Source organism: Musa acuminata, chromosome BXJ3-5, assembly GCF_036884655.1.
Source record: "Musa acuminata AAA Group cultivar baxijiao chromosome BXJ3-5, Cavendish_Baxijiao_AAA, whole genome shotgun sequence".
Classification (NCBI taxonomy): domain Eukaryota; kingdom Viridiplantae; phylum Streptophyta; class Magnoliopsida; order Zingiberales; family Musaceae; genus Musa; species Musa acuminata.
In genome coordinates this window covers 4,784,204-4,807,607 of record NC_088353.1, presented here as the reverse complement: position 1 = coordinate 4,807,607, position 23,404 = coordinate 4,784,204, and the positions used below count along the sequence as shown (strand labels likewise).

General features: G+C 40.0%; 2 protein-coding genes across 2 annotated transcripts; one reads left to right on the top strand and one right to left on the bottom strand.

Moving 5' to 3' along the window:
- Positions 1 to 434: 434 nt before the first annotated feature.
- Positions 435 to 9,850, bottom strand: LOC135639069 (uncharacterized). The gene is made up of 7 exons (XM_065152812.1): positions 8,463 to 9,850; positions 4,671 to 4,789; positions 2,652 to 3,311; positions 2,260 to 2,560; positions 1,824 to 1,989; positions 859 to 955; positions 435 to 771 (listed from the first exon to the last, which is right to left on the bottom strand). The coding sequence occupies exons 1-7, from the start codon at positions 9,561 to 9,563 to the stop codon at positions 654 to 656; spliced, it is 2,562 nt and encodes an 853-aa protein (XP_065008884.1). The 5' UTR covers positions 9,564 to 9,850; the 3' UTR covers positions 435 to 653.
- A 9,098-nt stretch (positions 9,851 to 18,948) lies between these two features.
- LOC103984476 (cytochrome P450 86A2) lies at positions 18,949 to 21,612 on the top strand. Its single transcript, XM_009401977.3, has 2 exons — positions 18,949 to 19,246; positions 19,584 to 21,612. Exon 2 carries the CDS (start codon positions 19,673 to 19,675, stop codon positions 21,260 to 21,262), a length of 1,590 nt encoding a protein of 529 aa, XP_009400252.2. The 5' UTR covers positions 18,949 to 19,246; positions 19,584 to 19,672; the 3' UTR covers positions 21,263 to 21,612.
- Positions 21,613 to 23,404: the final 1,792 nt, after the last annotated feature.

The window sequence follows — 23,404 nt, the reverse complement described above, 5'->3', positions numbered from 1 at the left end:
ATATATATAATATCTATTGTCTATGATTATGATTAAATAGGTAAATGAAATAAAATCCTTCAGCTGAAATGGTGCTTTAGATGAGTTGCACCTACTGTGAATCATATCACGTAGCGTACATCCTTGGTGCAACAGGAGCACGTCCGACAGCTTCTTCGAAACAGACGTCAATACTGCGTCTTTGAACCTATGAGCTTTGAGTCTGCATCTTTTACTTCCTTCAGCTTACATCCCATCGTCCCTCTTTCTCCGTCAACTTCAATGCAAATTAGACATTCTAAGATGAAGTGGTTGCTCATATTACTACTAGACGTAAGCTTTACTTTAGGTTATACCATTTGTATAATGCCTACAAGTGCCAAGAGTGCATGTTAGGAATAAGATGAGAATAAGCAAGCTGCTAATCCTGCATGCATCAAACTCCAACATGAAAATGAGAAAACTCCCAATCTCTTCCTCTCATTCCAATTTATTTATTGCAAATCAGTGGAGAAAGTGCCATTACAAACATTCCTGACGTCTCAAAAATTTCTGCTAAGAATACCTCAGCCAAAGAGACCACGATAACCATGGATTACATCTTTGATGAAACTGAGAGTTGACCGCTTAGAAGTTGATGGCACCTTCATCTTCAACCTGGTTTATTATTATTTCTACACTACGGAATAAGCACGAATCACCTCAACAATGGGTGCACGGCACAAAGGGCACTTGCCTCCACCTTGAACCAACTCATTCGCGCATCTCGAACAAGTGCACATGTGCCCACACCTGGATGGAACAGAAGAAAACAAAGAATAAGAACCGATCTCTGTTGTCTATATGCTCTTATTTAGATGATTTTTGGGAAATTAATACCTGTAAAGAAGAGAATCGATATGACTATCACAGCAGACACAACAAACCCCTTTTCTCACATTATGCCATTTTGTTCCATCCTGTGACGACTCCTCACCTTCACATGAAAAGATTAGACTCAACTTTTCAGCACTAAGCAAGCAGTACATGAGATCCAACAACAATTTCAACAGAAAAATAAGTTCTTCCATAGCAACGAGAAGCAAAACAAAACATCTCTGGCCACGAGATAGCCGAATACCAATCAAAACTCATGCTTTTGAAGTGGGAAAGAAGAGATGCATTCCTGGAAAAGCAAGGGTATACTTTACGAAGCAGAAGCAGAACAAACAGAGTTTGAGCAGAGGCATAGTTGGTTGGCTATAGGCATCTGTTTAGAAGTTGGTTAAAGCATGTTAACTCTGCCTGCTGCTGTAGCCATATGTGGCTGATGACAAACTTGCATAGGACACACACAAGAATTTGATGTGTAACCTAGTGTTTGATTCCAAAAGGACACAGAAATATGTGGGGGAAGGATAATGATAAGCAAATAGGATGCTTATGCAAGAATGCTGTGAAAAATAATACACTTGGAAGTTTAGTTCATAAGAAGCCATATATTCATAAGAGATTTTTTTATGTTGATACTTTTTCATTCTTCATTCTTCCTATATTCATCTTGAACAATTTGAATTTCTTGGGTAAATGACCCAATTTGGCACACCCTTTCATTTGAAGATCCATTGCTAGAAGGCAGGCTTCATGCCTAACACCAAAGATATACATCTACTCATATACGACCGATAACTCCATGTTGTAGTCATAAACTAAGCAAGATAGTAGCACAGAACAATTATGATCTATCCTTAAAAAGTGTACAGCAATCTTCGACATGCCCCATGATAAATAAATCTAAAATGTAGATTTGAAGCATTCTCCTAATTTATGAAAAGAAGGTATGTTACTAAAAGGAAGCTACTGACCATGTTCTCCAACAGAACGATTCAAAGCTGCTGAGACCTCTTGTCTAACAGCACGCTGCAACTCTAGCTGCATATCCATGCATGCCTCCAACATCCGCTGCATATTACTCATAACTTGCTGAAGCCTAGCCATGTCAGCCTTTAGATCATTAATTATATCCCATTCCTGCACCAATAAAGCCAGATGAGTTTCAGAATAGAGAATCTCATGTTTACATATCCAACAGATAAATCAAAATAGTAAAATAACTACTCAATCACATATCATGGATTTACAAGAAAAGCATAAACACAGAGGTAACAAAAAGCTAGAGGTTGGAATTAAAGTTCTCTTATAAGACTTGGAATCTAATCATCCATAATGAATTGGCATGTTATATCCATACAATTCCAACATGATCTAAATAAATCATAGGATCAAAGAAATAAAGCTCACAACTTCTGGGCGGCGAATGCTCTGCCGACTCCAACTATGATGTAATTCTGAGTGCCATGGCGGCAGTGGAGGTGGTGTTGGTGGCATTGGTGTAGCATGTAGAGGCCTGGTAACAGAATCGCGTTGGCCATGAATTAGATCTCTTTGCTGGCTCTGATCTTCCCCTGGTAAAACATGGTTAGGCATTGTTCTTTCCATGTCCCACTGAAATGGATCACGCCCCTGCCTCTGTATATAGGATTGTACAAGTTGGTCTAGACTTTCACGAAACCCACTGCGAAGAAGATTAGATACACTTCTCCTGCAGCGCAAGTATCAAATAATTCCAATAGCTGAAGACCTAAGATATCAGTTCATTACAATTTAGCCAACTATATAATATCAGCAAATACCTGCTTAAGAGTTCACGAAGTTCCACATTATACACATAATCACCATCTTCTGATGAAACAAATGTGTTCCTTATAACAGGAAAAGAATGTTGCTCATTGAAGGAGTCCGATGGTCCATCTTGCCAGTTTGCTTCAGTCACTTGAGAATTATCTTCATGCCAATGCTCATGTGCTTCCAGAAGATGGCTATCTCGTCCATCTTCATCTTCAGGGGCATCATGAAGCCATTCTTGGGCTTCATTTTCATGCCAGTTACTATTATGTTCTTCGATAGGGCCATCATGCTGTACAGTAGACCCCAGTTCAATAGGCTGTTGTGAATCCCTTTGCTCATGTTCAACATCATCTGCCAGCCAATTATCTTCCTGAATTGCAGACCCTCTCCCGACCATATCACTGATTTGCATGCTGCTTTCCATCTGAAATGTAGTATACACCTCTTCTGGTTGATGTCCATCAACATTAGTATCATGTGCTCGGAATTGATCATGGGTCTCATCCAATACCTCCAATGTGCTTGAGACAAAGAGATTGTTACTAGATACATTGATGTTATCAACATCAACAGATTGGTTGCTTGCTTGACCTGTGACAATACCATCAGATTGGTTGCTTGCTGGACCTGTGACAATACCATCCTCTCTGGAGCGAAATCCTTCCCTAGAAACAAAAATTGGATTTATCAACTTTTTTATAATCCTGATGACCATCTAGTAATATAGAAGTCAAATTTTGCAAATGAAATCATCAAGTTAACAATAGTAACAAGTCACTGAAAGCAACAAGATCCATATGTTACAGACATAACATGTGGTACAATGCTTTTCATTGTGCATCATCGCATGCAAGAAATAATCATCTCAAAAACTTCACTCTCATATTATATAGAATTGTTTTCTTGCTATAAATGCGTTCTCATTTAAACTGTGATTCTCCAATTAGCATCCAGCAATTTTGTCATCACAAGGCACACAAAATATGCATTTCAGCACACTCTGGCCTATTTCAAGACATAGTGATTATTAATTGAATATAGAAGTCAAAAAGGAAAAACAAATTTGTTATGAACCATTTAACCACTTAATTTATTGATGACAACATTGTTTTCATTAAGCTGCAAATCTTTCAGGGTTCAGTTAAATCAAGTGAGTGACTGGTTTATCTTGCCAAAATTTGCACAGGCCAGCTGGGATAATTCTGACTGATACATGTTAACCAACAACGTAGGCTTTAGGCGAAGTTCGAACAAGCTATCCCACAGAAAGTAACCAACCAGATACTCACCAGTTAACCAGGTTAGACTATCTTGCCTTGTCTTGACACCACAAGTTCACAATTCTTGCTGCCTCTCAGGTCTTGATGATCAACCCATTTCTAGTAATTTCTTCCACAACTTGGAAGTTGTAGCACAATCCTTCTGTGATTATTAAACAACATTTCTTCCATCACTTAGAAATGTTGTCCAGAATTTTGTCCCAAAGATTTTATCATATGAGGTGGCTATTTCACATACCTTACTTGTGGAGCCCACAAGTGTTTGGCATGGTGTCATCAGTGGATGTCCAACCTCACTTGTGGACTCCATAGATCAGCTTTGTGAGATAGTCCCCACCTCATGAGAAAATTTTTGGACAACTTTGGTTATGTGAATCTGAACTCCAGAATGGGAGTGGGAGTCTTCCCTACAATCTCAGTGTTAATGATATCAGCTTAACTTGCTGACTTTTTAAAGCAACTCTAGATCATAAAAATCTGATAGCATGCCATAGATATCCAGCACAATTTAACACATAGCACCATAGATCAGCATGTGCCTGTGTTTCGTACTCAACTATAATGCCTGACATATGCTCAAGACACAAGAAACATGGTCCAGCTCACTTCAATTGTGAGTTTAACAATCATTATATAGGCTGATACTTTACCAATCACTTAACAATTTTGACATCAGACAACACTTGCAGAATGATGATAAAGGTAAAATCACCCTATTACAGCAATGACAAAAGGAAACCATACCTGAAGCCAGATACCGTATGATGCTGTCTAAGTTGACCTAATTCTCCAGCTGCAACTGAATGCCGCTGCCCATCCTCGACTGGTCCACCATTTCTCAGGAATCTACCTCGGAGTACAGCCTAGAGAATTATAATTGTTAAAATTAATAAGTTGACATAATTTAGTTTCAACAACTTGTTAAAAAGTTATATATAATTGTAAAAAAATTCATCCTACCTGCAAGGATTTTATGTTATATGAAATTAGTTTACTACCCAAAGTTCTCTTTATAAGAAAACATACATTTATACAATGTGCTAGTATATACTCAACTTCTCTTCATGATGGGCACATGCTGTTCATTCAAAAAAATAAAAAAATCTGCTTTCATTTACAAATTCATTAAAGAACTAGCTAAAGTTTGTGGTGGTCCTAATTACATAATGCTACCTGTGGGCACACCAGGTGATCTATGGTATAGACATGCAGATCCTATAAAATAAATAATCCCTTTTAACATCAGCAAATTTATCTAAGCCTATAAGAAATTTCCATTCAATAGGTACACAAACCAAAGTGTCTTACCTACCAGAGGGGCAAAAGTAAGTATTCATATGAAACTAATTAAAGCCTCATCTTGCTCCTCAAATGTTCATCCAAGTAATTTTTGTTAGAGATAGACAACAGTTCCATAAAAGAATACATCCAAGTTTAAAGAAGTTTCTCATTTAATATTTTAAGCTTTAGTAGATAAGACAAGTTCCCTCCTCAGCAGTTCAATCGAAGCATACCTCTACATGTTAGAAAATATCTGGTCTAAATTTAAGTTTTTAATAGACAAGACAAGTTCTCTTCTTAGAAACATAAAAGGATTACATAAGTTGTCAAAACACTTGATACAACAGGTACTTAAGTTATCAAATCCTTGAATACTACATAACACGGCGAGATGCTGCCTGACAAAAGTACATGTCTCTAATTCAGGCAGACAATTGCCGAAACATTAAAATTTTGGTTTCGTTGATATGTAGTAGAACCCAGGATCAGAAATGAAATTCTGCACAGAACAAAACATGGGACCTCGAATTAGGTGAGGACGATTCTTAGTGCACTTCTTCATTATCTAAAAGTTTAAAGTTCATGGCAGAGGACTGTATCACTTATATGCCAACACAACAAATGCCAATGGACATGGATCCACATGAACTCTGTAACAAGGCAGCAAAATGTTATCATAATACAGACTCCAATCCTCACGTCATGCTTACGTGCTAAAAGCTTTTAAGGGATGAATGGGCACAAAATAAATATATCAAATCTATGCTTGCAAACTTAAAAAAACTTATTACGTAAACACTTATAAGTTAATTTAATGTTCGAGAATGAAACCAAAAATAGAGCAAATCAAAGTTTTTAAAAATAATTCAACTTTAAAGTCACCACCACCTCTTATTCACTGACAAGGGCTTGAGGTTATTGAATGATACCATATACTCTCTCCAAATTTGAATATACCAAAAGCAATACATTTTAAAGTCTCCAGGCTAAACTTAACTCGATGGCAGTACACCTGAATACTTATGAATACCAAAAACATATATCATGGCTACTTAAGGCTTTTTATGCTATAAATAATCAAATGATTTTATATGACAAAGATTAATGCAAGTGCATTAGTCATGGCAATTTTAAAATATAAAATTATCGATAAGTTTTCACAATAGATATTCAAAGCCTGATTGATTGACCTAGGGAATCAAAATATAAAGAACTAGGGATTAAAAAAAGGTATAAATCACTTATGAAAATTGAATTTTACACCAAAACAGAAGTAGTACTGAAAAAATCTCTTAATGCACAGTACGTATCTTGCAATATTACCACGAGGAACCTTTTCCCTTTTTCATAAGAAATATGCACAAATAACAAAAAATACATACAAAGCTCAAAACACATGTTCTCAATGCTCAAGAATAGGGTTCGTTGTGCCTGCCTATACTAGGTGGTACAGGTGGTACTTACCAATCTGATAGGAGATCGATATATGGATCGCCCTATACCGAACAATCCATAACAGGGGACCTAATATTGCTCGATACGGGGTTCGTACCAGCCAAAACGATCGAAATCCGACCGTTACTAACCTGTACTGATCGATAACGGTCATATTTCAATCGATACCGATCAATGGCTAGGATTTGTTGAATTTAAATGGTTCATTTGATCGTTTGAACCAGAACTAAGAGTTTTAAAACCCTTTCTACCCCTCATTTGATCGTTTGAGGGTGATGCATGAACCGAGGAATTGTATTTTACGTATGACACTCGAGATTCAGATCCTAGAGTTTGATGAGGTACTGATAAGTTTATACACGGAAGGGAAAGAGGAAGACAATAGATGATTTTGGATAGATGTGACAGAACCTACACGACGTGGATATAGAGTGGAGTTTATCGTATTCACAGCTATCGTATTATAAAAAATCTTACGACCAACAGTAATACGGTGATAGTTGATCATTTTTCTCCAAGCAATAGTACATTGATCGATCTTATGATGCAGAACAATAGATCAATAGGAAAAGTAAAAGTTCCGACATTCTCCCACCTTCGCACCAATACATGCCACAATCGTATTTACTTCAAGAGCCGCCTCCGACACGTGTGATTCACAACGATCAAACTAAGATCATCATCACATTGATGCACCAATGACATATGATGTATTAGTATATTATGTCATGGGGCCAATTTCAGGATTGGGTCCGACAAACATATCAAATTGATATATATATACAAAGGATCAAGGACCATGATCCATATCCCATAGAGTTCCGTTGTTTTTTTGGTGGTAGAACCAAGTGTGTCCATCGATCGATTAATTGATTCTTAAAATTTAAGTTGTTTAACAAATAATCTAACAATTCAAATCATTTCTTTGTAAATAATTCAATATTAACATAACGACGATCCAAAACATATCACAAAGTTACTTCTCAAAGTTCGAAAAAGATATGTGCAGCTAATTCTTTCATAATTTAAATTATTTTTACTAAAATTATTCTACATTTATATTTATTTTTGACTTAAAAATCCTAATCTAACTTTTGTATTTTTCGAGAATTTTTGGAGCCATTTTTGATAATTTTTCTGTGTCGTTAATACGCCCGGTCGTACCGATATACGGTACATCGATAAATAGTGGTACATACCATACCACCAACTGGTCGATACATCGGTATGGACCGGTAAGGCGAACCCTGTCAAGAGTAAAATTAAACAAAAGAATTCAAAAAACTCTCTACACTAGGTTCTTCATATCAAAGTGTTGAAACATTTTAGGCACTAGGAACGTAACAAAATTTACCAAATCTAGAATATGAGTTCTTTTCGGCCAACACAAACATTGAACATCAAAGCAAACATTGAAAATACATATAACAATCAAGAAATGAAAGAACTTCTTCAGAAATAACCTACTCAGAATAATATATAAACAAAGAAATGATAAATGCTCAGATTTAACAAGGATAGTTAGTGGATCATGCGTAAAGTAGGATCTACTATGGTCATTTCTGATGCATATGTATCACTGTAATAAACAAAAGATAATTACAGTTAGTACTGAAATTGAAAGGAATCAGATCGATACTATTGGAACATGGAAGTACACATACAAACTTAACATAATGTTGACTACCGATAGCAACACATAAAAGGGATGCTTAAAACTAGCAATAGTTTCGTTCGAAGAAAAACAATTGATATTATACAAATTTCAGTAGTTTGAGAACAAATAGTACAAGTGCTGACCTGTATGCGATTGCGGTGGGCAAAATGTGAAACAGGCTGGTGCTCTGACAAAGCCTGAAGCTCCCTTTCCCTCTCCCTGACATTTCTCATGATCAGATCAAGGCGAGCCTGCCTTCCACGGAGCCTCAGCAAGTTCCTCTGGACATGTTGTCGTTGACGATTTTCTTGATTTGCAACCAGACCTTCCCTATCCCGTTCCTCCCTCCTGCTAGCCCAACCATCCCTCTGCTGGCTCACAGTTTGCATCCACTCCCTGACCAGCCTCACCCTCTCACGCTCTCTCTCGTCAAGCCACTCACTCCTTGGGCTATCACTCCCTGGCAATATTTGTGATGCAGTGTCTGTCATGTCTATCTCTGTCATCCACCCGCTAACAATCTCTCTCACCCTCTCCCTCTCCCCATGACCACCACCTCCAATATCAGGAGACTGCTCCCTGCTTGATCTCCAATCCTCAGAATCCTCGACCGCACCTCGCCTTCCTAGGGCCGTCGGCCTATCAGGCCATTGAGAATATTCGCTAGCGTTGATCTCGCTGGCAACGTCCAAAGAATTCCTCCGCACCATAGGGCCATGGGTTTCCGGCGCACTACGGTGGTTGTTGGACGCGGTGGTAGGAGAGGGTGCAGGACTCCTCCGATCCCCAGCGATAGACTCATCCTCCAGCTCGCGCCACATCCGGAGCACAGAGGAGGCACGCGCAGCCACGGGGCGCTCGACCGAGGACTGCGCCCGACGCGACTCACGGAGGAAGGAGGCGTCGAGCATGGAAACGGCGTGGAGCCGCGCGAGCGCCATGAGCTCCGACTCCCGGTTCCTCCTCTCAATGGTGGTGATCATCTCCTCCGCCTGCCGCGCCGCCCACCGGCTCAGGATCCGCGAATGGCGGCGAGCAGCGGCCGACGTCTCGGCCAGGTCATCCCCCTCTAGGTCTGACCGCCGCCGGCGGCGGGCGAGCTGGTCGGCGCCATCGCCGCCACCAGCGCTAGCCTCCTCCGCCTCCTCACCCACGCACCCATCCCCTCGTCCTCCGCGCAGCAGCAGCTCCTCCAGGCCGCGCCGGCACCCCCGATCGGCTTCCTTGTGTCGGAAATCCGCCATTCGTCCCTAATCCTAATCACACAACACCAAGACCGCCATCAAAACCTTCACATCTACATCACGCAAATAATACTACGGATCCGTCAACAGCGACGAGGAGGAGAATGCGGCAAAACTCGGAAAGTTTCGCGATCCATTTACAGGGAAAACGATCGATTAAAGAAACGAGAAGGGGAGAACAGGCAGCACTGCCGATGCCAAGAGGACGGAAGGAGGGCCGAGAAGGAAGAGGAAGACGAGAACGGTGGCAGAAGCGAAGCGGGGGAACGGCCGCGTGGATTTTGTCTCTTTCTTCCGCGCTTCCGCTCCCTCTTTTGTGGTGATGGCGAAAGCGAAAAAGGAATCATCGGATGGTGATCGGACGGCCTGCAACTCATCTGATCAAGCTGTGGTGGTGAAACCCTGTGATGGTGATGCAACGGCTAAGATTGAATGGTTATAATGATCATGATAAGTGTCATTGGATCCACTATGGAGCAAGATAATTTACAGGGATAATATTTATTGTTCTATATCAACATGATAGAAAGGATAAAATAGGCTCATCGAATTTTGTCACATCATAAAAAAAATCACAACAGAAAATATTTTTTTAAATCGTTAATGATTTGAAATATTTTATAAAAAATTATATGATGATGATGTTGACGATGATAATACGAGTTTTTATTTATTTCGTAGGTTTCATGTCGAAATTTTTTGGATTTATAATAAAGAATGGTTCTTATTATACGTAGAGATCAAGATCGAATCGGGTTATCTCTATAACTTGAGTAGATCGATTTTAAGACATAAAAATCAATCATAATTGTACAATCGATCGAGATAAAGAATTATGATGATAAAAGAGAGAAAGGGTATGATATTTTGCTCCGATAACATGTATTGGTGTATGTTTGGTGGCAATCACTTAAATGATGTAAGACAAGATAGATGGTGATGGAGATGTCTTTAGCCTTTTGGATTGCTTTGAAGGCAAATGTGGCAGATAGGAACCCTATGTTGATAATTACACACAAGGCAGCTGAATTCTTGATGTCAAGGTTGATCACAATCATAAGAATTGTATAAATAATATATAAAATCAAATATTATAAAATAGTAATTATATATCTAATTATTTGTAATATTATAAATAGTAGTATTGCAATTAAGGTAAAAAAAGACAACAATCAAAATTCAAATAAAAGAAAAAAAAGTGGAGATCATGTGGAATAGAGTTTTAATTATTGAAAATATCGATCAACTTAGTCGGTAAAGATTTTAACTTTTAAATTTTAATACATCTCCTCTTCACCATTTATTTCAAAAAAAAATTTAAATATTGATAACGATATCGAATGATTTCATAACATATATTTTTAAAAAAAAAATTCTGTGTATTCACTGATATTGAATTTTACAAATCAGTGTATCATTAGATTCCCAAAACCAATCCTAGAAGTTGTGGAAACTTGTGCCAGTATAATGCATCATATTTTACTTTCATATCCACTTATCATACATAGCATTTTTAAGAACATGTAAAGAGCAACTTCACCAAAAACCCTTCATTGCTGCAACAAAAAATAGCTAGCTAATAGTATGAAAAATGTTATGAATTAATGCCTCTTGATTGGTTTGCATTCAGTCATACAACTTAGAAAGTTCAGCTTAAGGGAACTGCAAACTACATTGTATTCTTGGATAAGGTTGATAGTTACTGCAAACACTTGGCACTGAAGAAATACTCTATTAAGACACCACAACTGCATCACTTGATATCTAAAAAAGATCACCAATATGTTCTTCAGTGCTCCAGCTTAATAATTAAGTTCTAAGCTTCTGAATGCATCTTCACAAAGTAAGTAAATCATTGAAAACACATATATAGTTTGGGCAGTAAACCAGCAGTTGCAGATGTAGTATATATTGATGAAACCTTTAGCTCAGTAGAAGAATAGAAACTTATTTGAATATGCCATAAACTTCCAGACTACCTCAAATTATGATTCTCTTTCTACACTGTGTTATTTCTTACAGCTGCTTTCTGCTTCCTCATGCAAACAGCAGCAATTAACACAATCAAAGATAATGCTTCCTTTTGTTCCAGATGGAATGATGACAGACAGAGTACAATGTGCTGCTAAAGCTCCTCATTTGGCATGTCTTAAACAAAGCATAATATACATTCCAACAATGACACTCGATAAGATCCACCAGTCTCAACATGCTTGGTTGGGAAGTGGTTTAAATAGTAGTATGCTATCAAGAGTGCAGTCCACATATTAAATGCCTTTCCTACAAGTGTTTGTTCTCGATCTACGTTACCTACCGAGGTGGAAACCAGCAGCCAGTCACATCTGGCTTATGATCATTTGATGGAAGCAAAAAAGAACAACAACTTAATCCTATATGAGGCCAAACCCTAAGGTGTGGACCTTATTGGTCTCTTCCCTTTGGATATTTCCAACACTGCATTAATCATCCAACACCATGTTGTCTCTGCCATGGCTTTTTACAGGCAGGGGGGCTGAACATTCTCATATCAGGTGGCAATAGTTCCACATGGTAGTCATTAAGGCTCATTATATAAACATGGAAGAAAACATCAAAAAATTATGCTCCATAATACTAAGTCTCCATAAGAAGGTAACTAAAAAGATAAGTAGCATTTCCATTAGTAATCCCAAAACTTTATCAATGGCAAAAGTTGTCGGCGCAGAGTGCAGAGAAGTGTTTAAACCACTCCCAACTTTGCATGAAGAGAAAGGAGAGAGAAGGAGGGAAATCTGTCACTCTCCTCTGCTTCATCCCCATGCTGTGTGTCCCCCTGCAACCCATCACCCTCTAAACTTCCCTCCTCTAAGAGCCAAAAAATAATCTCACAATTGATTCTTTTCTCCCCTGCAAGCGACCCCTTAAAGAGGGGGAAACAATGGGGAAGATGGACCATTCCATTGGTCTCTTGGTGGAGGTGTAGGGTCACTTGCTGTTGTGATTTAGATTGTGGATCTTAGTATAATCTTCCTAGGTTGGATGCTTCCTAATTCCACTAGCACCACTACTACTATTCCAAATGATGATAGAGTAACTTTTATGATATTAATTTGAAAACCAATACCCCTCTAATAAATGTACAGTAACAATACTAATAAATCATAAACTCTTAATTACTTATTATTGACATTGGTAAAATATTGTATTCAAAAAATATTTTTTAAGTCCCCGTCTATTCTTTTCTTATTATTAGAGTAATTATCTCACATCTTCCATTTACGATATGCATATCGTCTTTACCATCAGCACATATACCTTAACATCCATTCCTAAGAAAACAGATTAATCGAACTAATTATAGTTATTAAAAAATAATTTGAATTAAAAGAAGGAAAATTTATAATAACCATAACAATCATTTAAAACTGCATTCTAAGATGCTATGGTCAACTGAGAAACATTAACTAAAATGAATGGATATTTTTTTAACATTTTATAGTTATATTAAAAGGTGTCCTCCCCATGAATGTTTATTGCTTTGGAACCTATCTGGAGTCATAACAAATGAAAAGAAAATCCAAGTTGGTGATAGAACAGATTGGCCTCCACAAGTGCCATGATTTGTGTCCACTTGCATGCACATTGATAGCAAATCTAAGCCAAGCAACATTTGTGTCACTTTTGTAGAGGCACATAATAAACTCAAATGCATCCATCCGCAACTTTACTACTCCACCTCTTAAAGAATGGAAGAACATGGGACATCATTATCAACTTAATCATCTATAAGTGGACCACTTATACTCCTCTTAAAAATGCTAATGGGTAAAGCTTAACTATGTTATTCTTAGTTGGTGGACCACTTAAGCTAACGATAATCGTTCTTAGTTGGTGAAACGATTCGTCTAGTTAGTTAATTTTAATAATTAAACGAATCTCAACCTACTAACTATATTATATTGAACTAGAGGGATTATTACCATTAAAATTATACAAACTTTGAGGAAATAATATGCTTATGATATAACATTTTAAATCATATTTGAGATAGGCTAATATATTTTTTTTTCAAAAAAAAAAGACTTCACTATGTCAAATTTCTCCGTAGTGTTTAAGTCCAAGCTGAACTATTAATCATGGTCTTAGTGGAGTCAAAACAAAAAAAAAATCCATGCATGTTGTACCCCTCCCACCAGTCAGCATTTGTGATACTAATTCTACATTTCCCAAGAAGCCAAATATAATATGGAATGTGACCCCCAGCTACACTGTTGGAGACTCTTTAAGTGAGTGGAATGATGGGTCAAAAGGAGAATTGACTTGAGGAGACAAACCAAGCTTTTATATGTCATTGAGAGGGTCCCTGCTCTTCCTGAAGGTCTTGGACGCAAGGGATGTTGAAGAAGAGACCAGCATCATAGGTATTGCTGATGGCCATTTCTGGGAAAGGGACTGATGGCAGGGTGAGTTGTGCTGTGACTTCTTTTCTCATGGTGGACTTGATGTGGCTGTACACAGTCTTTTTGTTGAATGCATTGATACTGTGTGGACTTTTCTCTAAATTTATTGTTTTCCATCAAACAGTATGTATACAATGCTCACATTACATAGTAACCATTAGGATATCTCCCAAGATATGATACTGTATGAATTTAGATGAAGAGTTGACAGAGACCAAACAATATGATTAAATAAGTCCTCCTAAAGAGAGAACACTTGAACTATAACTCTTTTTTACAATGAAGCTTATAAGTAACTGAATTAAATTTGGAATGTCTTCAATGTTCATAACTAAATTTTACATGTATCTTATGCATTTAATATGCGTTCAAGTACCAAGATAATTTTTTAAATAAAATTCACTGATATCCTATTTTTTTTTATTTTTTTATTTTACTAGTCAATATATCTCTTCTACTGAAGTTAGATTTTGGGATGAGTACCACGGATTCTCATCTTCCAAATGCATGTCACGTAATAATAATAAAATTATTATGATCTGGGTTTGATGGGCTAACTAGCTTATTAACTTCGAAGTTTGATCCGAATCACTGATCAAAAGTTGAAGTTGATAGTAATATACTCGTTATACCCTTATAAATAAATCTTAATCTTACCTATGTGAGATCAATAAGAAATATTAAATAAATAAATAAATAAATTCATGTAATTTAATTCATATAAAAGTTATTAGATTTTATGTATATTAATAATCATACATCACTATAATTTTTTTCTAGAAGCATTTTTGTGAGTGGTTGAACTAAAACACGAAACTGGAATTTTATGTGATGTTACGTTCTGATGGCTTCCTCCACACGGAAGGAAGAGTTGGTGAGACAGATTGACCTGCACTGGCAAGGATCCAAGTTTGGCTTGTCCTAATCGTGGAGGCAATGACCAAATTGTGTTCTCTTTTCATTTGGGATCCACAATTCCCTCTAATCAACACAAGAAACTACAATAAAATGAAGATATAATCATCGATTTTGAAATCTATGTATGCCACTATTCCATAATTCATTTGGAAATAAAAGCAGAAAGGAAAATAAAAAATGACAAAAAAATAGAAGCAAAAAATCTCACTCTTCTAAGGTGTCATAGGTCACATTGACCACTGTGAATGCATCGGCCCAAAAATAAGCCCGACGAGTGTTAGTGGGCCCAAAATAAAGGGGCCAAGGCAAGCCCAGTCTTATGTAGCCCAACCCATCTTAGGTGTTGATATTGACTGGAAATACACCATTGACCTATAAATTATGTATCCAGATATAACTATACAATTAAGAATTCATATACTGTCTCTTTGATGAGGGTAATAATTGTGATAAGACTCACGTGACATCAGCTGCATCAGGTGACGCATTTCTCCCCTTTCAACCTGGTGAGCCACCCGGTCAACGCGGACCGAAACGCCTACCGAGGCACATTAACATCCTGCTCAGGCTCGATCCCTCACGTCATGCAACGGCAATGTCATACGCTACCAGAAGTACGATCCCGCTCCCTGCGGGCAGGCACATCATGCAATGGTAATTCGTACTATGAAAACCCTTACACTCTGAGGAGTTGGGGGAGGAAAAAAAGTTAAAGAAATCCGTTGCTCCCCACACTAACTCGATCGTCGGAGGGGTATGGTCGAGCTCCCCGGCCCGACCTTTGTGCAGGTACGAAGGCCAAGGTCTCTCACAAAATGCCTAGGCGAGGAGCCCCCTGCCTCGAGGAGATGGTGATCCTGTACCAATCGGACCACCGTAATCGACCGTCTCGACAGTCCCAATTGGACTTGAACCAAGCCGCGTCGACCCCGAGACCACGGCATAAAGTTGTTTACACTAACCGTCTTCATACAGCCTACCAACCTTCAAATTGTATCTGAGTCATGGGATGTTTGTATAAGAAATGTTCTACTCCTTTCCAAATCAATTAAGATTTCCTAATTTAATTGAATTATTCTCTTGTCTCTTAATCTAAAATAAATAAAAGAAAACATCTCTCTCTCTCTCTCTCTCTCTGGGTGTTGGTATTGACAGCATTTATGACATGCACCTCGGACCGTATCCCACTATAGAGCTACCAATTATACAGCAAGTTGCACATTTAAGAGGTTCTATACTGTCTTCATACAACCTACCAACCTGCAAAGTGCATCAGAAATTTTTGCATGCCAATACATAGCTAAAAAAACACAGTGCTTTAGTACAGATTTTAATTTAGTGCTCAACTGGCACACAACAAAACATAATGCAACAGTGATAATGTGTTGGATGTCCTTGACCACAATAATGCACCTAGTTAAGATGGCATGGGTCAACATATGTTGTCACCACCGTCTTCTTGGTTGTTCACTGCTACTTTATGAGACTCTTTGGATGCATTAAGGCCGAAGGTTTTCAAGGGGAAACTGTGTTTACAGTCTCCTTGGCACACTTGAATGTGGCAGTGCTTTTAATTCCTCGGAACAGGCCAGTGTGGTTCAGCGAAAATTTCTAGGTTTCAGTTGAGATCATAGCGAAAATTTCTAGCCACTGCAATGCATCTGAAGCAAAACCCACTGGGAATGGTTGGAGGTTGTTGTCCTCGGTAGAGAAGCTATCAATGGCACGAAAAAGTAGATGGAAATATGGTGATGTCAGCTTGAGCAGCAGCAGGAAGATTACTAGGCTTCAAGTCTCTCTTTGCCATAAAGAATCAACACCAAGGAAATAATTAACTCAAAGTCCATTATGGTTTCACCTTGTCTGCCCAACCCCTTCTTGAATGTCACACACTCGTAAAAATGAGTGGGTGGAAGGTTAAGAAATTGTCCGCTTTAAATGTCTCTAAGAATAAAGATAATTCAGCACTTGTCAGATTAAATATATTTATTAATATTAATTCTTTCTACTCGGATAAAACTAATAGATATATCGATGTCTGTTGATGATGAAATTATGATTAATCAGATATGAAAACTTAATCTTAAATCTTAATGACATATAGTTACATAATATTTGTTGTGCGAGGATTAATCTATGGTGTGAAATATTTACCCTAACAGATTGTGAGCATAATAATAAATGAATTTGTAATCAAAGATCATAATTTTATATCATATCGGAGTTTTGAGCGTAATTCGGTACGATACAATATAGAGTACCGAACGATACATCAGCATGTATATATATATATATATATATATATATATAAAGAAAAAAAAGATGACGATGCCTATTTTCCTACCCATGTCGGGAGAAAAAACTAAGGTTTCCTTCTCCCCTTACAAAAAAAAATACGATGAGACGATGTCATCGTCTTATTTCTTTTGCTCGTGTAGAGAAGAAATGTCGCCTAGATGATGCTTTGTTTCTTCTCCTTACGATGTCGCGAATGCTTTTTCTCCTCACATGGATGAGGAGAAGTCGACGACGACGTTCAAGCCTCGTCACCTCATTTGAGGAGGAGGCAACATCTCATCTGCGGTGTCCGACGAGAGAAGGCGACGATGAATCGAGATCATCAAGGGAGAGTGGCGTCAGACTTTTCTTTTCCCTCCTTTTTTCTTCTCTCTCGGTTCTTCTTCAGTTAATACTACCCAGTAATGGGCAACAACAGTCGAAATCAACCGTCACCGATCGATTTAGGATGGTAATGAGGCGAAAGCAATCCCAATCGACGATACTGTCCAGTAACAGGCGGTTCGTATATTGGTCTACTGGCAAACAAATACGTACCGCCAGATACGAATAGTATTATTCGAAATTAAAATCGTTCCTCGGAACTAATAAGAAACTTTCCTATATATACGGCAAATGGTAAAACCAAGTTAGGCTATGGCCATTATATACTATACTGAATCAATGAAGTGCCATATGTTAGATTATTGAGGTGTCACATCTTTCAAATAAATCCTTGACACTTGACCAGTCCCAGGTCAGATTATTAATGGAACCTGCATTGTAGTTATACATTAAACACTCAGACTTAATCATGGTGCTACCATTGGACCCGAGTACGCGAACCATCCAATCTTAATTTCTGAATTGAATATGATTCGGGTACCACATGCTAGAACAAAATTAATTTTAAGTGGGTCTTTTGGGATGATTGGTAAGCATTTAAGATTGGAGGCACTTGATCTCGTGCCACCATGAAAGCATGCATACCATATGGAAGGTTTGTTCAAAGAGATCGCTCACTATCTGAGATTATAATAAGATGGATCGAACTGTATAGTGCATCTTGTGCACTTAGTTTAAGAGGAGAGTAACATCAGGTGGATGCCAAATGGATCAATTTTCAGAGAAGATGGAGATGGCACACAATATATTCTTTTGATTTTGAAAGGATTGTCATGCAAGTGATGATTCGATCATATGCGATATGGTATGGAATTTCGAGAATTAACGTGGATATAAGAGGAGTGAAAATAAAAGATATTAGGACAAATTAAGAAAAGAAAAGACTATTGCATGGTCGAAATTAACGTAATGCATGCGGGTTGGCTTCAGCACCAAGCAAAATGTTACGTATACCATCGTCAACAGGTAGCTACCCAACACTGCGGTTGTTGCAGCAGCTTAGATCTCCCAAGGTTTGGACTAAACTTACGAGTGGAATCACAAATATATGGGGATGATTGTAATAAATGATTTGCAATACCCTAAACCATCCACCACGTGATCGTCAAATGAAGGTCTAAGATTCAGTCAACGTTTCTGATTAGAGTTGAAAGTTTGCTGAAGTCTTTCCAGTTATCCATTCGATCCAACACTCGATCCTTGTACTTCGTCTCTTTGGCTGAGTTGGTCACCCAACTCCAAACCATCGCACCCAAAACACAGCTTCCGCTTCTCTTCATGTAGTACGAAACTTCCAGCATCAGATGGCCAATGCTCAAAAGAGCTGTTGGCCAGTTTTATCTTCCCCTTCTCTTCGTCCCACCCTCTCTTACCCTCCTCATCTCCGTTGGCCTCCTTATATGCATCTCTCTCTCTCTCTCTTTCTTTCTCTCTCTCTTTATTCCTCTTCTTCATGGGGACAGTCCCATTAAATAGTGGCAATAAAACTTTGCCATCCAACCAATCCTATTTACGTTCCCCATCACCCCATTCAATGCCTCTATTTATATAAGCCTTGTTTCCTTTGAACAATTAGGTGCAGCCACTGAGATTAATCACGTACCCTTCTTCCTCCATGGCGTGCACTGCAGGAGTACTGCTGAGGTATGACCTGGATTATGGTTCTGATCTCTTGTTCCATGTTTAGCCGTCTCAGATTGACCCCAACGTCCTGTGACGGCAATAAATGGGAGTTCGAGTTGCAGAGAAGACCAGCTCAAGAAAGCAGTGCTGCTGCTTATGAGTGAGAAAGGGAGGTGGTAGCTGGTGGGAAGAAAGAGCACAGTCTGGCCTATTAATTGCCGCTCTGCTACTCCATCACCTTTCTATAAATTTTCCACCTTCCCTTACCCTCTTCTCCATCTCTCTCTCTCTTCTTTATATTTTCCCTCCACATTACCACCTCTGATCTACACGCTTTCTCCCTGTGAGATGGTGGTAGCTACCCAAGATTAGCCACCACCATCAACAGTACGTCATCTTCCTTCAACAGGTGATACCGAGTGCAAGCGTGTAGTGGAGGGAGGCAAAATGGAGGTGGCGACGGTGCTGGTGGTGGTCGCGTGCATGGTCGCCTACGTGGTGTGGTTCACGCGGCTCGCATCGGGACTGCGCGGTCCGCGCGTGTGGCCGGTGGTGGGCAGCCTCCCCGGTCTCATCCAGCACTCGGAGCGAATGCACGAGTGGATCTCCGACAACCTACGCGGCACCGGCGGCACGTACCAGACCTGCATCTGCGCGCTCCCCCGCCTCGCGCGCCGGCAAGGGCTGGTGACGGTGACGTGCGACCCGCGCAACCTGGAGCACGTCCTCAAGAACCGATTCGACAACTACCCGAAGGGCCCCACGTGGCACGCCGTCTTCCTCGACCTCCTCGGCGACGGCATCTTCAACTCCGACGGTGATACCTGGTTGTTCCAACGCAAGACCGCCGCGCTCGAGTTCACCACCCGTACCCTCCGAACCGCCATGTCGCGGTGGGTCGGCCACTCCATCCACCTCCGCCTCCTCCCCATCCTCAAGGAGTCCACCGCCGTCGATCTCCAGGACCTGCTCCTCCGGCTCACTTTCGACAACATCTGCGGCCTGGCCTTCGGCAAGGACCCCGAGACGCTCGCCCCGGGCCTCCCTGAGAACGCCTTCGCCACCGCCTTCGACCGTGCCACCGAGGCCAGCCTCCGTCGCTTCATCTTCCCGGAGTTCGTCTGGCGGTTCAAGAAGTGGCTCCAAGTCGGCTTGGAGGCCACGCTCTCCCGCAGCGTCGCCCACGTCGACTGCTATCTATCGGCCATCATCAAGGCCCGCAAGCTGGAGCTCAGGGACGGCCGGAACTACGACGACCTCCTCTCGCGGTTCATGAAGAAGGGCACCTACACCGACTCCTTTCTCCAGCACGTGGTGCTCAACTTCATCCTCGCCGGCCGCGACACCTCCTCCGTCGCCCTCTGCTGGTTCTTCTGGCTCGTCTCCACCTACCCGGCCGTCGAGCACCGCATCCTGCTCGAGCTCGCCGCCGTCCTCGGGGAATCCCGCGGCAGCGATCCCAGCGCGTGGCTTGCCTCCCCGCTCGCGTTCGAGGAGATCGACGCACTCGTCTACCTCAAAGCAGCCCTGTCCGAGACACTCCGGCTGTACCCGTCCGTCCCCGAGGACTCCAAGTACGTCATGGCCGACGACGTCCTCCCCGACGGCACATTCGTGCCCGCGGGCTCCTCAGTCACGTACTCCATCTACTCCGCGGGGCGGATGAAATCCGTGTGGGGAGACGACTGCCTCGAGTTCCGACCGGACCGATGGCTCTCGCCGGACGGGAAGCGGTTCGAACCGCACGACTCGTTCAAGTTCGTCGCCTTCAACGCAGGACCACGGGTCTGCCTCGGAAAGGACCTCGCGTACCTGCAGATGAAGTCCATCGCCGCTGCCGTGCTGCTAAGGCACCGCCTGAGAGTCGCCCCCGGCCACCGCGTCGAGCAGAAGATGTCGCTCACCTTGTTCATGAAGAACGGGCTAAGGATGGACGTACAGGATCGCGACCTCACCGCTATGGCCGATGAGCTCCGCACCACTCGGCAGCCGCCGGAGGTGGTGCCGCCTGCTGAGGCTGCGGCGGCAACAGCATGAGCTACCGGTGCTAAGAGCAGTGCTGTGGCGGCATTGAAGTGTGGCGAAATGTAGATAGAAAGCAGGTAAACAAGTTGGTGTGAGTTGGAGGAAGAGAAAGAATTATTGTGTCTTACAATAGATTTATTTGAAGCAAATTCAAGTATTACTGATTGAGGTATGGTTTTCAATAAGAGCTGTTCTGAAAGGGTCATAATAAGTTAGGAGAACAAGAAACATTGATATAATGTTGGGGATCATGTTGTGTTTCTTTTCATTATCTTGACAGACAGGGGATGCATGCAATGCAATTTTAAAGCATGGAAAGCTTCGATGTGTTGTTGTATGAACTAGCAGTCCTCTATGCTGCACTTAAATGCTCTGCTGCAAGAGCAATTAAGCTGAGCATTCACAGTTTTGGCAGGGCGTTTAGACAGCCATTAATGGCTGATACCCCCCCCACAAGCTGTTCATTCGATTCGAGTAACCATGACTGAGGTTTACCAACCACGGGAACGTCGACAAAGTCGACTGTGACCTGACGTCGTAATCAAAGAAAAGGACTACGCTAACTAATTTCCAGTGAGCTTTCCATGTTGAACACATGAGTCTTCTTTAATGTTCCTCAAGAAAAATGAGCTGCACTTGTCCTGCTTGTTGAGTTGAGGCATGCTAATTATAAATGACAGCATGATCAGTGCACCGATCGAGCAACATTTAGTGGCAGAGGACTGACTAATATCGAGGGAAGTATGCAGATCAAATCAAAACCAGGGGAAAGAATACATTGTGAAGAGAGAAGAATAGGAAAAGGAGCTCCCAAGTAGAAAGAGAAAGTGTGCCATTAGATCAAATTGGTTGATAATACCTCATGCAGATCAAATCAGAACAGGGTAATTGTGATCATTCAATCATCTTTTTTTCTGTGAAAATGAAAACACATTAGTGTATAGATGATTTCTTCTACTAGTATCATGCTGAACAAGTACAACATCTACTTAGCAGCTCAAACATTTATTTCTATTAACCTAGTCAATAGAAGAATCATCACAGACTTGATCATCTTCTTCCTGACCCCCTCTTCTTTACCTCCTCTAGCAGATCTTTACCGTGACACATCTTAATTTTGCAATGGTTTAATTGGAGGCAAAGGTAGTATTATATGTTGGTATTCTAAGAACTTGTTTTCTGTGAAGCACTTAAGATGGCCCTTTACTTCAAGATAAGCCACTGAATAAGAGCCTCTATATGAATGAAACATTTGCTGTACTTAACAGGACTTTCATTTGACTATATTTGTGATATTCCCATTAGTTGCATATGGGTTTGAGATGTGACTTTGATGTCTCATAGCTTCTGAGCACTCCTTTTCAAAAGCTTGGTGGTTTCAGGTTTGGATTGTGACAATGTTTCAAATTGTCATCTTGTGTCTCTTTCATAAATATATACTCATCTCAGAAAATTATGGAAGAAGCTGGTCTAGGCTGCTTCATGATATGTCTTAAATGTTGTAGGTTCACTGACAATGAATCCAAGACAACCACCTCCTGTCATCAATTACACCATCCACTCTCTCTCTCTCTCTCTCTCTCTCTTTCTCATTTTCCTATATGATTTCAATTAAATCGAAACCGAAATAGAACGAAACAACAATAAATGATAGTCTATTACAATTAAATGGGATGTTAAGATAGAAAAGAAGACAGTGTGCAATTAAAAGGTAAATGAATTGTTAATTAAGAACTAGTAGCAAATTAGTGTTGTCAAAAGTTAGAGTAGTCTAATGTACGAATGAAAGGAGTAAAAATACAAATAAATAAAACAACTAGAGGAGGTTTGGTGATGGTATTACCAATATTCAAGAATAATATATCATCAAACAACTGATAATAATTCTAGTTTAAATGCTTGGTTAGTATATAATAGTAATTTATGATTAAAACAAAAGAAAAATAAAGGAAGAGATGGTGTCGAAATCTAAGTACAAATAACTCAACAAATATTAATAAAAGGGTTTATTCCCTCAAAAGCCCTAAATTTTCATTCTTTTCTCATTCTGGATTTTTTTATTTATTTTGTTTCCGGAGAGCATCCCTTATTTCTGAAAAATGATATGATCTTTGTATGAACGATTACTATCACCTTCTTTTTCGGGCGTGCATT

Excerpts from the sequence above, each read along its gene's own strand:
- LOC135639069 (XM_065152812.1), bottom strand. The coding sequence starts at position 9,563 with ATGGCGGATTTCCGACACAAGGAAGCCGATCGGGGGTGCCGGCGCGGC. Across the intron at positions 4,790-8,462 it reads CCCACCGCAATCGCATACAG|GCTGTACTCCGAGGTAGATT; the intron begins GTCAGCACTTGT and ends ATAATTCTCTAG. Across the intron at positions 772-858 it reads ATCGATTCTCTTCTTTACAG|GTGTGGGCACATGTGCACTT; the intron begins GTATTAATTTCC and ends TGTTCCATCCAG.
- LOC103984476 (XM_009401977.3), top strand. The coding sequence starts at position 19,673 with ATGGAGGTGGCGACGGTGCTGGTGGTGGTCGCGTGCATGGTCGCCTAC.